The sequence below is a fragment of the Perognathus longimembris genome, chromosome 1 (assembly GCF_023159225.1).
Source record: "Perognathus longimembris pacificus isolate PPM17 chromosome 1, ASM2315922v1, whole genome shotgun sequence".
NCBI classification, from domain to species: Eukaryota; Metazoa; Chordata; class Mammalia; order Rodentia; family Heteromyidae; genus Perognathus; species Perognathus longimembris.
This window is the reverse complement of record NC_063161.1, coordinates 119,425,938-119,442,154: the sequence shown is the minus strand read 5'-3', so window position 1 is coordinate 119,442,154 and position 16,217 is coordinate 119,425,938. Positions and strand designations below refer to the sequence as shown.

General features: G+C 38.9%; 2 protein-coding genes across 5 annotated transcripts in view; one reads left to right on the top strand and one right to left on the bottom strand.

Moving 5' to 3' along the window:
- The first annotated feature begins 974 nt into the window (after positions 1–974).
- Positions 975–4,795, top strand: Rps6 (ribosomal protein S6). Its single transcript, XM_048357081.1, has 6 exons — positions 975–1,080; positions 1,604–1,735; positions 2,211–2,421; positions 2,605–2,751; positions 4,382–4,539; positions 4,651–4,795. Exons 1-6 carry the CDS (start codon positions 1,075–1,077, stop codon positions 4,744–4,746), a joined length of 750 nt encoding a protein of 249 aa, XP_048213038.1. The 5' UTR covers positions 975–1,074; the 3' UTR covers positions 4,747–4,795.
- A 2,170-nt stretch (positions 4,796–6,965) lies between these two features.
- Positions 6,966–16,217, bottom strand: part of Dennd4c (DENN domain containing 4C) — a 96,172-nt gene continuing 86,920 nt past the window's right edge. For 3 of the 4 annotated variants that reach the window (XM_048356811.1, XM_048356731.1, XM_048356969.1), the window contains 4 exons: positions 14,734–14,851; positions 11,164–11,314; positions 9,040–9,104; positions 6,966–8,496 (listed from right to left, as the gene is read on the bottom strand). In XM_048356811.1, coding sequence (XP_048212768.1) covers positions 8,360–8,496; positions 9,040–9,104; positions 11,164–11,314; positions 14,734–14,851 — 471 coding nt within the window. In that variant the 3' untranslated portion in view covers positions 6,966–8,359. The remainder of the gene's footprint in view (positions 8,497–9,039; positions 9,105–11,163; positions 11,315–14,733; positions 14,852–16,217) is intronic. The other variant, XM_048356894.1, reaches the window with a different exon arrangement.

Here is a 16,217-nt window from a genome sequence, read left to right as displayed (position 1 = left end):
TTTTTATTTAACTGCAGCCGGTAAGCAAATGGAGCATTTCCAGTTTTGCATTGTTTAAAAGATTGTCGGGAGGGCAGGGAGCATAGCTGAGTGCTTAGCTTGGAGAACTTTAAATCCCAGTCTCTATTCCCCCCCACCCCCCTCCTAAAAAAAATCACAGAGGTAAGAGAAAAATATTGACTTGAGAGGCATCTGGTGGTTGTACTTAGGAGTAATCATGTCTACTAGCCTGAGTACAAGTGCTGAGGATGTTATTCTGTAGAATAACACTAGGGGGGGAAAGTGGTATTTGCAGGGAAATTTTCAAAGCAAGCTGGGTGCCGGAGTCATCATTGGCTCACGCCTGTAATCCTACCTACTCAGGAGGCTGAGATCTGAGGATGGCTGTTCAAAGTCAACCGGGACAGTAAAGTTCTGCGAGACATTTATCTCCAATTAAAACACCAAAAAGCAGTTAAGTTGATAGAGATGCAGTAGAGCGCTCTGGACCTGAGCATAAAAGCTGAGAGGCAGCACATATGACCTCAGTCCAAGGCCCAGGACTGTTTTTGATTTTTTTTTTAAAGAAACAAAACAAAGAGAAAATTTCAAAGCAGTTGGCGAGGCCAAAGGAACAAAAACGTCAAGTTTTTCACAATTCCTTGCTGTGAATCGCTGGGATCAGGGCAGGGCAGGGCCCCGCGAGGGACAGGTCTGCGCCCCGAGAGAATCTAACTCCAGCATTGGCTCTCTAGGCAGATGCTGAGTGCAGGGAAAGCGAGTCAGGGTTCCGACAGAGCCCGGAGACAAAGGCCAGGCGCGTGAAAAGACGAGGCAGAGAAGGGGTGAAAACCGCACTAATTACGGATGGGTCTCCTCAACCGAACCACCGACGCCACCCAACGCTCAAACCCGCGAACAACCGCACCAGCCACGGAATAGCCCCGCCTCCAGAAGTACCGCCCCCTACTCACGCACTTCCGCTATCCCAAGCGCCTCCCAATCTCGCGAGGACTCGAAGCGCTATGTGATCTCCGGTAAGCGGAAGTCAGGTCTCTTTTCCGTGGCGCCTCCCGGGCGAGCAGCTGCTTCAACATGAAGGTAGGGGGTGGTAGGCAATGCCCTGACTACTTAGGGAACGTATATCTAGCCTTAGAAAACACCCTTACCGGGGTCCTGGTCCTCTGAGATCCCGGGTCTGGGTGGAAGAAGGTCTGAGGCAGGATAAATCATTCTTTTCTGGGGCCCGTCCTCCTGGGGAGAGCGGATGGCGGGCGATTGCGGCTAGACCTCCGGTCGGGTTGGGAACCCAACGCCATGGCGGCGCCCTCATGCTCAGCCGGGACAGACGCAGGCTTAGGGCCTGGTATGCAGCTGGCCCCTGGTGCGGCTTACACCATTTATATCGGGTTCCTTGCTCCGGGACGCTGAAGGATTACAGAGTGGCGTCCCTCTGTGGCGTTTGAGGCTAAGCGTCCGCCGCCTATTACTGTGCTTCCAGTAAAATCTGCACCTCACATTTCTGATTTGTGTTGAGGATCTTTTGCAAGGATGTTACCGTTGTATGGTTCTACAGTTTTCCGTGTGAGTGGCTTCTAAGCCTTATTTCCCTTTGAAACCTTAGCTGAATATCTCCTTCCCAGCCACTGGCTGTCAGAAACTCATTGAAGTGGACGATGAACGCAAACTCCGTACTTTCTATGAGAAGCGTATGGCCACAGAAGTTGCCGCTGATGCTCTGGGTGAAGAATGGAAGGTAAAAAAAAAAAATGGCTCCCGAATTATTGCAGTCGTGGCAATGAGAGAAGACACGATTAGTTTATTTGGAGTGGAGCTTAGATTCTGGGTTCTGTACTTTGGCCTTAAGTTAAAGCTGGAAAATTAACATGAATTACAGTATTTCCTATAACACTCGTCCTGCAAATGCCAAATGATCAGTTGCCTACCAGAAGAGGTTTAATTTGTTTATTGCTCATTAGTGACTTGGTTTTTTACACAGCTTTCTCTTGTAAACATCGGTTTGAAAGACATTTGCTAGCTACACCTGGCAAATTGGAAATGAAAACAAAATGTCTTTGAATTTTACTATTGGCAGTAGTGGTGCTGTAGTAAAACTGCTTCATGCTCCATTTGAGGCATGCCTTGAACTTGCAATTTTGATGAACTGTATATGTATATGTTTTATAAATTTGAATAGAGATAATAATACATGTCATTTTATGCTCATGCAGGGTTATGTGGTCCGAATCAGTGGTGGGAATGACAAACAAGGTTTTCCCATGAAGCAGGGTGTCTTGACTCATGGCCGAGTTCGCTTGCTACTGAGCAAGGGCCATTCCTGTTACAGACCAAGAAGAACTGGAGAGAGAAAGCGCAAATCTGTTCGGGGTTGCATTGTGGATGCCAATCTGAGTGTTCTCAACTTGGTTATTGTAAAAAAAGGTGAGTTTTAGCACGAAGTCCAGTTTTTGTTCACAGTGACTTGTCCAAATGGCTTTCTTACATAGTCTGTGCGCATTCACCAGTGGACTTTACTAGTGAAGTTACAATTCAACAGGTGCAGATTTAGGATTCTTAATTATAAGATGTTGAACCCTGATTCATTTTTGTCTTGTTTCCTCTAAGGAGAAAAAGATATTCCTGGACTGACAAATACCACTGTACCCCGCCGCCTGGGACCCAAAAGGGCTAGCAGAATCCGCAAACTTTTCAATCTTTCTAAAGAAGATGATGTCCGCCAATATGTTGTTCGAAAACCATTGAATAAAGAAGGCAAGTGAAATTTTGCAGGTTGAGCTTGTACAAATTATTAGTGCTCAGTCACATTTTGTGCACACTATTAATCTGAAGAATGAGTTTAGGTAAATTGGGAATTTTAAATTCATTGTCTTATGATTTAGGAATGCCAAGGAGGAATGAAAAATAAAGGTGCTTGTATGTTTACCTAAACATCAAAGTTTTCATATCAAGGATCTGAATGCATTGGAATGGCTAAAAATGAAATAGGTATAATTCTTTCACTACAGCAATTTACCTAAACTTGTAGATTTCTGTTGCTGGTAATAGTAAAAGCTGAAAATAAGATGTGGAAATGCTGTACCATTGTGAAAGGATGCAAGCAAAGTGGGTTTTGAGGGGAGTAAAGGGTTGGCGCTAGTCCTCGGGCTTGGACTGTAGAGGCCTGGATGCCCTCCCTGAGCAGTTTTGTTCTTCTAATTCAAGGCTAATACTCTACCACTAGAGCCACAGTTCCACTTCTGCATTTGCAGAGTTTGTTGGAGACTGACTCTTTGGCGGGTCTGGCTTCAAATTGTACTCCTCAGATCTCAGCCTCCTAGGGCAGCTAGGATTACAGGCATGAACCACCAGTGCCCCACTCAAGGTTTTGTAATTTTAAGAGCATGTATCATGTTCATTATGCAAAATGCTCACCAGTGATGTATAGCAAGTAAATTTTCTGTAGAGAAACATTTTCACAACATAGGATATACATGTTGACTTTTTCTGTTGTCTGGAAGGTGTGGGTTTGGTTTTCAGGCGTGTTATGGCATATGCTTGTTAGGTATGCTCTTGTAGTAATAATACATATTTAGGCATCTATGTAGTACAAGTTGACAAAAATTCTAACGTTAAGAAGTTAACAATGCAGGAAATGAACTGGCAAAGTCTGGCAGTTTCCCCATATATCATTCCTCTAGAAATTGTGGCAGGCTATACATAGTGAAGATATGATATTATTTAGGTGTTTTTAAGATAGTCTTGATATTTGTAGTGGAATTGACAACCTGGGTATCACAGGCATGTGCCACCGTTTCCAGCTTCCCTCTGGATACAGGCTGGGAACCACAATCTTAAATCTATAGCTTCAGATGACAGACATGAGCAATAGCTGGAGAAGGGGTCTCCAGATTTTGCTTCCCTGGGTTGGTCTCAAAATAAGCCTTCCAATACTAGCTTCCCGAGGGAACTAGGCTTGAACTCAGGGTCTGGGTACTGTCCTGCAGTTTACTTAAGCAGTACCCCCAAATCCTAGTTTTTGCTGGTTATTCAGAAGTAGTCTCTGTGACTTTCCTGCCCAAGCTGGCTTCAACCTCACTTTAAGGTCTCAGGCTCTTGAGTAGATAAGTGGCTACTTTCCAAATGTGCTGAAACAGTATTCAGCCTGTTGATAATATTTTTGTAGGTAGGGCAGGTAGTAAGCTGTAGACTAGTTGGATTTGATTTCTAAAAGGTCTCGTAAGTTTTCTTAGGTGCTACTAACTTGAATAAAGGTAACATGTGCATCTTAATGCAGAAGGTTGTGCTTTTGCCTATTAGACAAGTGCCCTGTAACTGGACTATAAATTATAGCGGCATTCCAATAAATGTTACTGAAGATTGATTGGGTTATGTTGATTTTTAGGTAAAAAACCCAGGACCAAAGCACCCAAGATTCAGCGTCTTGTCACCCCACGTGTCCTGCAACACAAACGCCGCCGTATTGCTCTGAAGAAACAACGTACTAAGAAAAACAAGGAGGAGGCTGCAGAATATGCTAAACTTTTGGCTAAGAGAATGAAGGTAAATCTAATATATAATTGTGGGGTAGGTGAGATGGAAAGCAGAACTGGCTTTGGATTTGTGCTTCTTATAGGTTAAGAGCCATTAACTGTGCCATTTTGTTTTGTTTAGGAAGCCAAAGAAAAACGACAAGAACAGATTGCCAAGAGACGGAGGCTGTCTTCTCTGAGAGCTTCTACTTCTAAGTCTGAGTCTAGTCAAAAATAGAGTCTTTAAGAATAACAAATAAATGACAAGACTTTGTTTGTCTCCTTTACTGATTTTAGTCATTTAATGGGGTAAATGAAGGGAGGAAAATGAGTTATTAAAAATGGAGCATAAGTAACCAATAGCAGAGAAAGTATATGAAAAACGAGGGCGGGGGACAGGAGTGATTGTGTGATAGAAGTAGCCTGGACAAAAGGGTTTTCTGGAGCGGAATTTAGGGCTCAAACATACAATATTGATTGTCACACTTTCAAAATGTGATTGAATAGCGGAGAAATAATGGTGAGCCATGCCTACATTCCAAAAGTAAATGAGTGTAGATAGAACCTCAGGATCTGTTTTTTGGTTTGCCAGTCCTGGGCCTTGGACTCGGGGCCAGAGCACTGTCCCTGGCTTCTTTTTGTTCAAGGCTAGCTAGCACTCTGCCACTTGAGCCACAGTGCCACCTCTTGCTGTTTTCTGTATATGTGGTGCTGGGGAATTGAAACCAGGGCTTCATGTATAGGAGGCAAGCACTCTTGCTGCCACTAGGCCATATTCCCAACCCCTCAGGATCTGTTCTTAAAATAGTCTTGATAATGTAGCCCAGGCAGGCAGTAGACTGGATTCTTGGAATTACAGGTATATACAACTACACCCAACTCAGCACATTCACATGGCATAAGACCATGTGACTTCTAGCACTTTATCAAATAGCTCATAAGTGTAAATCTGTATTGTCTTTTGTTTGCCAGTCCTGGGGCTTGAACTCAGGGCCTTAGCACTGTCCCTGGCTTTTTGCTCAAGGCTAGCACTCTACCACGCCACCTTAGCCTTATCTATATATGTGGTGCTGAGGAATCCAACCCAGGGCTTCATGTATACAAGATGAGTACTTTGCCACTGGGCCATATTCCTAGCCCCTAAATCTATTTTGAAGTAGGTATTTTGTCACTGGACAGAAGTGCTTAAGAATTCCTTGTGCCTAGGGTCTAGACTCATGCCTATAATTCTAGCTATTCATATGGCTGAAATTATAATGAGCGCAGTGGGAAGCCAACCACAGTAAAAATCCATGAGACTTGCTTCCAATTAAACTGCCAAAAGAATTACAGTGCTAGCCTTGCATAAAAGCTCGGGTAGTGCCCAAGCCCTGAGTTTGAGCTCCAGGGTCAGCCATGCACAGTTTGGGTGGAATGCAGTCTGGATTCAGATTGTGCATTAAGATCAGCATCCCACTTTGCCTATTTCAAGGGTATACAGTGCAACTGTTTAAAACTTGCCTTTGCACCTGGCCATCTTGTCATCTGCTTTTAGTTGGGAGCCCTCCTACACTTAGCAGTCTGCCAAGAAGACAAAAAGGTCGAGTTGATCAAATCTAGACTTTTAGCAAAGTGGAAATTACATGCGGGGGTACAAGCATGATCAGACAGGGTATAAAGGGAAATTGGTCATCCTTGCCAACAACTGCCCGGCCTTAAGAAAAAATTACTATGCTGTGTTGGCCAGAGCTGATGTCCATCACTACAGTGGCAATAGGACTGGGCAGCATGTGGGAATTGAGTATGCACACTGGCTATCATTGATCATTGAGCATGCCATGAGGAAACTGAAAAATAAATGCATAATTTTTCAATAAAACTTGCCAGAGCTGGTTCCAAAACAAAAACTAAATTATGGTAATTTCCTGTTAGATATTTTTATTACACAGCAAAAAAGTTGAGTTTTATGCTCTTTTACTTGCTGTGGTCAAGCTATGAAATGCAACTAAAGATAATGCAATACCAAGCTGACCCAATAAAAGGTTTTGCTAATAAGCAATCATGTTTCAAAGTCAGCTCAGGCAGGAAACTCAGTGAAACTTATCTCCAATTAACTACCAAAAAGGAGCTGGGGCTCAAAGGGTAAAGGGTCAGTCTTACTCGAAAAAAGCCGAGGGGACAGCACATAGGCCCAGAGTTCAAGTCCTACTACCAGCACAAATGTCATAAAAAGATTTTGTCTTTGCTTCTAACTCGGCTTTCTGCCTTAACTTCACTGGGATGCATATGTGTCAGCCACCATGCTTTCCTATATTTTGCTGTGTGTGTGTGGAGACCTCTTGTTTACACATGTTTGTAAACAAGTTCTTGGGTAAATAAGTTGCTGCAAGCTATGAAGAAAAGGCAAAACCAATACTGGGATTGCAACAATTCTAACTACAGGTTGGCAAAGAGCCTTAATGTAACAGACAAGCACAGTGAATTTAAAATTATTTTTCATTTTATTCAGCCTCAAGTTTTATATGCAAGTTAAATCCAAAGTTTGTTGGGTCAATAAGTGTTACAAACTGCAAAAATATATACTCCTGAGACAGTGCAAAAGGTCCATTTTGAAGTTAATAAAGATTGTACACAATTCTGTTAATTTTTTTTTTTTTTAGCATTCTGACTGAACTTTAAATGCTGAAACACTGATACACTAATTTTTAAAAGGTTATATAGAAGAATTTGTGCTGTTAGGTGTACCAGGTGGAGGTAATTATTTTATGTGTCAACTGATTTAGTCATCTGCATAATTATTGTAAATTCACACACAAACCATTCATTGGGTCTTAAGCCATGTAGAGTTAAGGCAAACACTTCTTAGTGGATATTTTGAACAAAAAGCATGATAAGTGTCGAAAGTAAGGCATGTGAGGTCATAATTTCTTAAACCTACTGGCAACAAGCTCAATGAGCTTCAGTTTTAAGATTTAATTCAACCTAAAAAAAAACACAATATTTACAAATGCACATTTTTACTCAAAAGCATATAAATCTAAATATTGTACAAGAATAAAACATGTTTGCAGTGCAAGTTTATCCCACAGGTTTTTAAAAAGTGACCAATTTATGTGCCTGAAAAAAGATTTCAGGACAGAAAACTATACATGTGTGCATTTTAGGCTTGTCCCAAATAACTGTTATGAATTTTAAGGCCATTGCAAATGAACACAGTATTGGAAGAAGACGGAAGTACCTGGATATTCAAGATATAATTCATTAAGCAAAATAATTCATAATAAAAAAGTGATATATATTAAAATTTTAAATCAAGGCAGTTGTCATGACTTCTAGGTAATTTAGGGATTAATGACTACAGATTAGTTTAGCAGTAGTCATTTAATAGGCAATGAAACAACCCTTTCAGAAAACTATTGCAACACGCAATTTAAGTATTTTAATAAATATACATGTATACACAAACCTACACAGCTCCCCTACTATATAGTCACACCAATAGTTGCTCTTAAAATTGAAATATTTCATTTATTTCGAGGTTAGGCAAGTATGATTTGCCATTCCTCAAACCTTTCAAATATGAACAAATATAAACAAATGCTTAAGATGACTGGATTTTCTTTTCACTACTACTAAACTACAAATACTGTGAAATCCAAAAAACAAGTTTGCAGCAGAGAAACAGTTGGAGTTGAAACTTTTCAACATCAATAAATCTAAGGACATTTTAGTGGCATTTTGAGACAATTCAGTATGAATTACCATTCCAGATATCTCAGTTTTCATCAATTAGGATTTGGAAAGCACTTCTAATGTTTCCAGACACAATCGGACTGTCCCCCTGGCACTTTGTGTTAGAATCCAAAGGAATCTTAAATGAGAGGTGCTCCAAAACACTTCCTGCACCACTGTGCGCTGATACTTGGTGGGGCATCAATTCTCTGTAATTTTTTAAGAATCTCTGAAGACAGACTATTGTACGCAAGTCCATATTCATTGTCAAAAGCCTCTGAAAGACATTTCCAAAAATGTAGTTGTAAATGTTTGTAATACATTTTCATCTAAAAACTGCATATAATCAAGTTATGCATATTGAAGCTAGACATTTAAAGACAGTGATCTTTCTAAAATCAAGTATTTATATATTGGCTCTCAGGTCTTGTTTTTCAGTGCTGGGTTGAACTGGAGCTTTGTGTATACCACAAAAGCAGTCAACCATTGGGCTAACCTTTAGGCTAACAGTACTCTACCAGCTATAGTGAAAAGAAAAAACAAAACCTAACAAATAAAAATTAAGAACCGGGGCTGGGGATATAGCCTAGTGGCAAGAGTGCCTGCCTCAGATACACGAGGCCCTAGGTTCGATTCCCCAGCACCACATATACAGAAAATGGCCAGAAGCGGCGCTGTGGCTCAAGTGGCAGAGTGCTAGCCTTGAGCGGGAAGAAGCCAGGGACGGTGCTCGGGCCCTGAGTCCAAGGCCCAGGACTGGCCAAAAAAATTAAAAAAAAATTAAGAACCATTCTGGTAATCTCTCACTTAACAAACTCACCAATATCAATATTTTCTCTTCCAAGAGACACTAATGATAAGAAAAGGATTTCTCTGTATAAACTCCTGTAAAACAAACATATTTTGAAAGTTAACGAGCAAATAATATAAAAATGTGTACACAGATGTAGGCTCATTTAAAATGGTGGAAACAGATTAAGTTCTTTAGCATATTGTATGAATAACAGTTATGCAACTACATAAACATCCTGGCTTTGCTAGCATATTACAGGTATATGAGATGTCATCTTTGGAGGAGGCTGGAAAAGGTTCAATTGAATTCTGTACTATTTTTGCAATGTCCTGTGTCTGTTTCAAATTTTAAAAGTTAGCTGAGAGTTGGGGGTGTAGTTCAGTTGCATAGTGTTTGCCTAACATTCTCAAAGCCTGAGGTTTGATTGCCAACAAGGGGAAGAGAAGAAAAGGGAGGAAGGGAGAAAGGGAAGGAGAGAGGGAAGAAGGAAAACAAGGAAAGTAAAGGGCATAAAGCTTTACTTCAATGACAAAAATAATTTGAAACTTTATTACAATTAAAATTATAGTAATATTTGGGGGAGGGGGGCAGAAATGAAGTCATTGATCTCCTTGTGCAAACCAAATAAAGGAAGTAGTACTAAAAATTATAGTAATATTTAACTCAAATTTAGAATTAAAATTTACAAAAACAGAGTCTTAAGTCTCTTGCCATTCAAACAAATTAACAATTATGGAATCAAAGGTCTTTTAACGTTGGACAAAAGGTAAGAGGTAGTATTTCCTCTTTATTGCTCAACCCAATAGCAAAGAATAAATAAAATTACTTCTATTTGGTCTGAGCATATAAATGTCATAAAATTAAACATTGAAAATAAGTTTCACAGTTTGGTCTGGTGAGCTTACCAGAACACCAAATCGAGGATTTGGCGTTCAAGGCCAGCCTTCAACTGTATGGGCTACATAATGAGTTTCACAAATGAAAAAAGAAACCAGACAAAATCTACCCAAAACAAGTGGAAAAGAAGAAAAAAGAAAAAGGAAGGAAAGAGAAAGGGGAAAAGGGAAAGGGAAGTCTTCCTAACTCAACTGCTAAAAAGTAAAGTGAGAGCTTGGAATATGACTCAGTAGAACAGTGTTTGCTGAACATGAAATAAAGCCCTGAGTTCAATATCCCCACCAGCACTACAGAACAAAAAATTTAAAGTAAATTTGAGGGGAAAACTTAAGAAATAAGCTAACTTACAGGGAGGAAAAAAATAGCAACTAGTGCTAATTCCATGACACCTCATGTAGCTTTCTTTACAAAAGCCAGAAACCAAAATAGGACATTTCTAGTATTATTTCCTGCCCTTAAACTAAAGACACATGAAGCAAGCTGCTCTTTAGACTATAAAGGAGGTCATCTCCACTTCAACAGTTGGGATGACCAGTGAATCCATTCATTTCCAGTCAATTCTTGCCCTATCATTTCTGAGTTTATCTTCAAAGAGACCATGAATGAGAAACATTAATTGTGTTCAAGGATAATTGATAGTGTCCCCTTTTCAGAAGCTTCTACTAAGCTAATCTTCACTTAGCAAGACAGTACTGAGCCAAACAGCTTAGCTGACACTAAAGGACTAAGTTAGTGTCACACCCTTTTATAGAATACTGTTTCTATCACTTTTCTAAATTGTTTCTACTTCTAATCCTAATCTCATATTATCTATATTACATATGACTAGTATTTGAATTCAGAGCCTCACTTCCTAATCTGGTGCTCTACTGATGAGCCACACTTCCAATCCTCCATATTTTTACAATGAACAAAAAAGATCTGTGTGTAATCACGGGGCTAGAATAGTAGCATGTGTGTTTACTGCTGTTAATAAATTCACAAATCATTTCTAATGAAGAGTAATAGTTTCCAAAATATACAGTATATCTTAATCATCAATGACTTATTTATCCTAGAATTTAATCTGTTGTACAGGTATTTTTGCTATATCTTGTGCTCAATTATGAATGTATATACTTGGGTAGCATTTATTTAAAAAATTACATAGTAGGCAACAAATACGTATTTCTTTTACAAACATATTTTTAAATAGTATACAAATTTAAAACATGAAACTGAGTTGTATCATGTAAAACCTATGAGGACTATTACCTTTGTCTTTTCATGTCTGGCTTCATTTGTTGGGAAAGCAGGTGGATGGGTCTAAGCACATCATTATGTCGAATACTCTGCCTAATAGCTTCTACTAAAGTGCTTGTGGCTTCTTGTTCCTCTGACAGAAGAGACAACTTCTTTTCAGAATCTAATAATAAGAACACAGTAAGATTTTTTCCAATTATTAATGAAGTTTTCTTTCCCAAAGTTGTGCCAATTTCTAGTTGTCTAGTAAATAGTACCTCTCTGTTGATAGCAACATTATGTGACAATATGCTAACTAAAAAAAGTACTCTACCAGCTAGGTGCCAGTGGCTCACACTTATAATCCTAACTACTCAGAAGGCCCTGAATTCAAGTCCCAGGACTGGCAAAAAAGAAAAAAGAAAGAAAAGGAAGGGAAAATACAGTTCTCTAGTATGACAGCAAGAGGAAATACTAGCTATGAACTGATTCTCAGCTCTTCAACTGAACAGATTTGATTTTCAAGCATTATAACGTAACTTTAGAGTATATATAATAAGCAACTTCAGTTTCTCCTTTCACTCAATTTTAAAATTGGTTTATTAACCACGACTTTTTTTCATCATTGGGGACTGCAACACTTCTTTGTGTGCCAGTACGGGGCCTTGAACCCAGAGCCTCCTGCTTGTGTTATACCAGTTGAGCCACACTTCCACTTTTGTCATTTTACTAGTTAATTGGAGATCAGAGTCTGATTTGTTTGCCTAGACTAGGTTCAAACTGAGATGCTCAGATTTCAGTCTCCCTAGCAGTTAGAATTACATGCTTAAACCACATGGCTAATTTTACAATACTTTGACCACCCCCAAAAGATTAGCCTTAGCCCTAGGCAAATGCTTGTCTACCTTCTGCCTCTATATTTTTGCATATTTTCTCTTAAATTTTCATATGAAGGAAATCATACTCTGTGGTCTTTTGTGACAGGCTTCTTCAAAAAAAAAATTGTGTGCGGTACTGGAGTTTGAATCTACCCTAGGACTTATTGTATGATATGCCAGTACTTTACCAATTAAGCCACACCCCTAGACCTTTTGTTTATATTTTGCTTTTTGAAATAGGATCTTGCTAACTTTACAAGTGTGAGCCTCAAACTCAAGGTGGCCTCAAACTTTATATCCTCTGCCTTCAATTGCCTAGTAAACTAAGGTTTTAAGAACAGGCTGCCACTTCCCACTAAGTCACGATTTATCTATGTTTTCAAGCTTCATCCATATTGTAGCCGTGAATAAATATCTCACTTTTTTTTTTCCAGTACTAGATTTGAACTCAGGGACTTTAATTACTCTTTTTTGTCACCAAATAAAGTTCCAATGTAGGAACATACAAATCTCTTTTAGGATATATGATTTGCAATTGTTTTATTTATTTCTCTCTCCCTCTCTCTTTTCTCATCTGATACTTTGGTATTCGAGGCTTTTGCTCACTGGCTGAGGCTGACACTCTGCCACCTGAATTTGCCTCCAACCCAGCTGGTCTTTGTTCTTTTTTCTTTACTTACCCATTCATAAAATGAAGAACATTTAGGTTGTTTCCAATTTTTAGCTGTTATAAAAATGTTCCTATGCCAGGCACCAGTGGCTCACACCTGTAGGCTGAGACCTGAGAATCATGGTTCAAGGTCAGCCCAGGCAGGAAAGTCCATGAGACTCTTGTCTCCAATAAACTACTCAGTAGCGCTATGGCTCAAGTGGTAGAACGCTAGCCTTGAGCAAAAAGAAGCTCAGGGACAGCACCCAGACCCCCCTAGTTCAAGCCCCTGGATAGCCAAAAAAAAAATAAAATAATAATAAAGTTGCTATGAACATTCATTTTTATATATATATATATATGTATGTATATTACAGAGAGAAAGAGAGAGAGAGAGAAACACTGAATAACATTCTGAGATTTGGGAAACCTTTCCTAAGCAGCTGCACTATTTTCATTCTAATGAGCAATGTATAAGGATTCCAATTTTTCCATATCTCCCCTAGTTTTTATTATTTTTTTGTATTATAGTTATCCTACAAAGCATAAAGTCTGACCTCTTTTTAGCTCTGATTTGCATATCCTTGATGAATAGAGATACTGAGTATATTTCCAAGGGTATTTCATTCACCATTTATATCCTTTTTTTGAAACTGCCTACTTAGGTATTCTAATTAAGTATTCCTTAAATTCTCAGCAATGATTTCAGTTTTTGCAATAGAGGTTTGTACCTCATTAGTAGAATTTCTTCCAAGGTATTTTATCATTCTTTTTTTTTGGCCAGTCCTGGGGCTTGGACTCAGGGCCTGAGCACTGTCCCTGGCTTTTTGCTCAAGGCTAGCACTCTGCCACTTGAGCCACAGCGCCACTTCTGGCCATTTTCTGTATATGTGGTGCTGGGGAATCGAACCCAGGGCCTCATGTATATGAGGCAGGCACTCTTGCCACTAGGCCATATCCCCAGCCTATTTTATCATTCTTAATGCTATTATAAATAAGTAGTTTTCATAGTTTCATATTTGGTTATTCATTCAAAATGTAGACTTCTAGCCAGTGAGCAAAAGCATTAGATAATCAAGTTTTTGAGTCCCAGTCTTGGAGAAAAAAAGCAAAATGTATGAGAATACAATCAATTTCCATATATAAGTTTTCATCCTGCAACCCTGTTGAACTTACTAATTCAAACGTGTGTGTTCCTAAGGATTTTCTATATATAATGGCCCCTTTTATCCATTATTTCAGTTACTAGTGGTCAACTAAACAAAATAAACAAATCATAAAGTATATATGACAATACAGTAAGAGGGGAGCCATCTGTAAGCCAAGAAGACAAACTTCAAAGGGGGAAAGCCTGCTGATACTATGATATTAAGACTTACAAAACTTTAAGAAAATAAATTTATGTTGTTTAAACCACCCATCTGTTGTATTTTGTTATGGCAGCCCTGTTACTGTTTGTAAACCATTTTAACATTTCTCTCATTTGCTGCCCATTAATATCATTTGCCTGCTTATACTCGGTTTTGTTTTTTCTGTCTCATAAAGCTTCTGAATACATGGCTAATACCCTCTAAATCTTTTGTAAAAATAGCTTTTAACTATACAAAAGTAAAAAGGAAGCCAGAATCCTTGACAAGTCTCTATGAGATTTTTATCATAATTGAAATTATAATCATATACCAATGTATTGATATTACTTTTCCACATTGGGAATTTATTCTCAAAATACTCAGCAAAGTTGCTATTTAATAAAAACTTACTCCACAACTTACTTGATACCTGACATAAAGTGTCAATAGAACAGCAAATCAATTTGAATTAATATAATAAAAATCACTGTTTTCCTGATTTTTGTTTGGTCTTGCTTTGTTACTCAGACTGGCCTCAAAATCATGATCCTTCTATTTTAGCCTCCCGATTGCTAATATCTAATGCTATTCGCTTCCTTTTTTCATTCTACTTTATAGTACTATTCTACAAGATGGATGGATTGTACATAATTTGCTTACCCATTACCTGTGAAAAGAGATTTGGGTTTAAGCTAATCTTTTAGGTTTTTAATTTTATTTTACTTACTAGAATTCCTCCAAGAAACATACAGAGGTTCTTCTGGTTCCTGATGAAGATTGATATTATCCCATAACAGCTGAATATATACAAGTTTGCTATCTTGAGACAAAGATGACAGAGGAAGCTAAAAGACATTAATAAAAAATATTAGTACCCCAAATATAATAATTACCAGTGGGCCTAACACAGCTTGATTATATATAAATAAAATAAATGAGTTATTTCAAAACTTGGATCCTAAAATTTTGAGCAAAATTTTAAACTATTATCCGATGAGAAATGTGTTTGCTATTCTGACATAGGTTTCTTTCTTATTCTGACTTTCAAGGGCTGGAATGACAACTTGTTAACTAGCATAAGACTAGATAAAAGGTTAACCATCATTACAAATGGGGTGTTTCTATTTTTGTGACAAATAGTTTTGCATCATCTGCTAAAAATAAAAAGTCAACATCAAATTAAGAGTTTCTGGGTTTTGTTTTTGGTGACAGTCCTAGGGCTTGAACTCAGGGCCTGGGCAGTTCTTAAGCTTCTTTTGCTCAAGGCTAGCACTCTACCACAGCACCACTTCTTCAATATTTTTGGGTAGTTAATTGAAATCAAACTGCGATCTTTAGAACTCAGCCTCCTGAGTAGCTAGGATTACAAGCGTGAGCCATTGGGGCCCAGCTAGTTTCTTTTAGAAAGGATTATGTTGTACCTCAGGTGTCCAGGGTTAGACTCCCAATACTCAGTAATATAAAATAAAGGGCCAGCCGATGGCTCACACCTGTAATCCTAGCTACTCAGGACGCTGAGATCTGAGGACTGCAGTTCAAAGTCAGCCAGGGCAGGAAAGTCAATGAAACTCTTATCTCCAATTAACCACCAGAAAACCAGAAGAGGCACTGTAGCTCAGGTGGTACAGCACTAGCCTTGAGCTGAAGAGCTCAGGGACAACAACCAGGCCCAGAGTTCAAGCCCTATGACCAACAAAAAATTAAATTAAAGAACACTAATTCATTGTTTCCAGAGGAAATCAGGGATCCCAATAAGGCAGAGTAGGGTTTTAGTCAGCCAAGTCAAGGAAGACCTTTTTCCATCACTTTTTAGTTATTCTATCACATGTGACTATACAGAAATTACATAACTTCTGTAACTTAAGAATCAGAGAAAAATGTAGATAGGTGAAAATTAGACAGTTAAGAATAAAAACTACCTATTGATTTAGTTATAGGTAACTCCAGTACTGGGGCTTGAATTCAGGGTCTGGATGCTGTTCCTGAGCTTCTTTTGTTCAAGGCTAATGCTCTAGTACTTCAGCCACAGTCCGACTTCTGTGTTTTTTTTCTGAGTTGTCTGCTGGAGGTAGTACTCGCAGACTTTTCTGCTGGAACTGTCTTTGAACCTCAATCCTCAGATCCCAGCCTCATGAGTAGCTAGGATTACATGTGTGAGCCACCAAGGGTTCAGCTATGGCTTTGTATTCTTGCTTGGCTCAAGGATGGTGC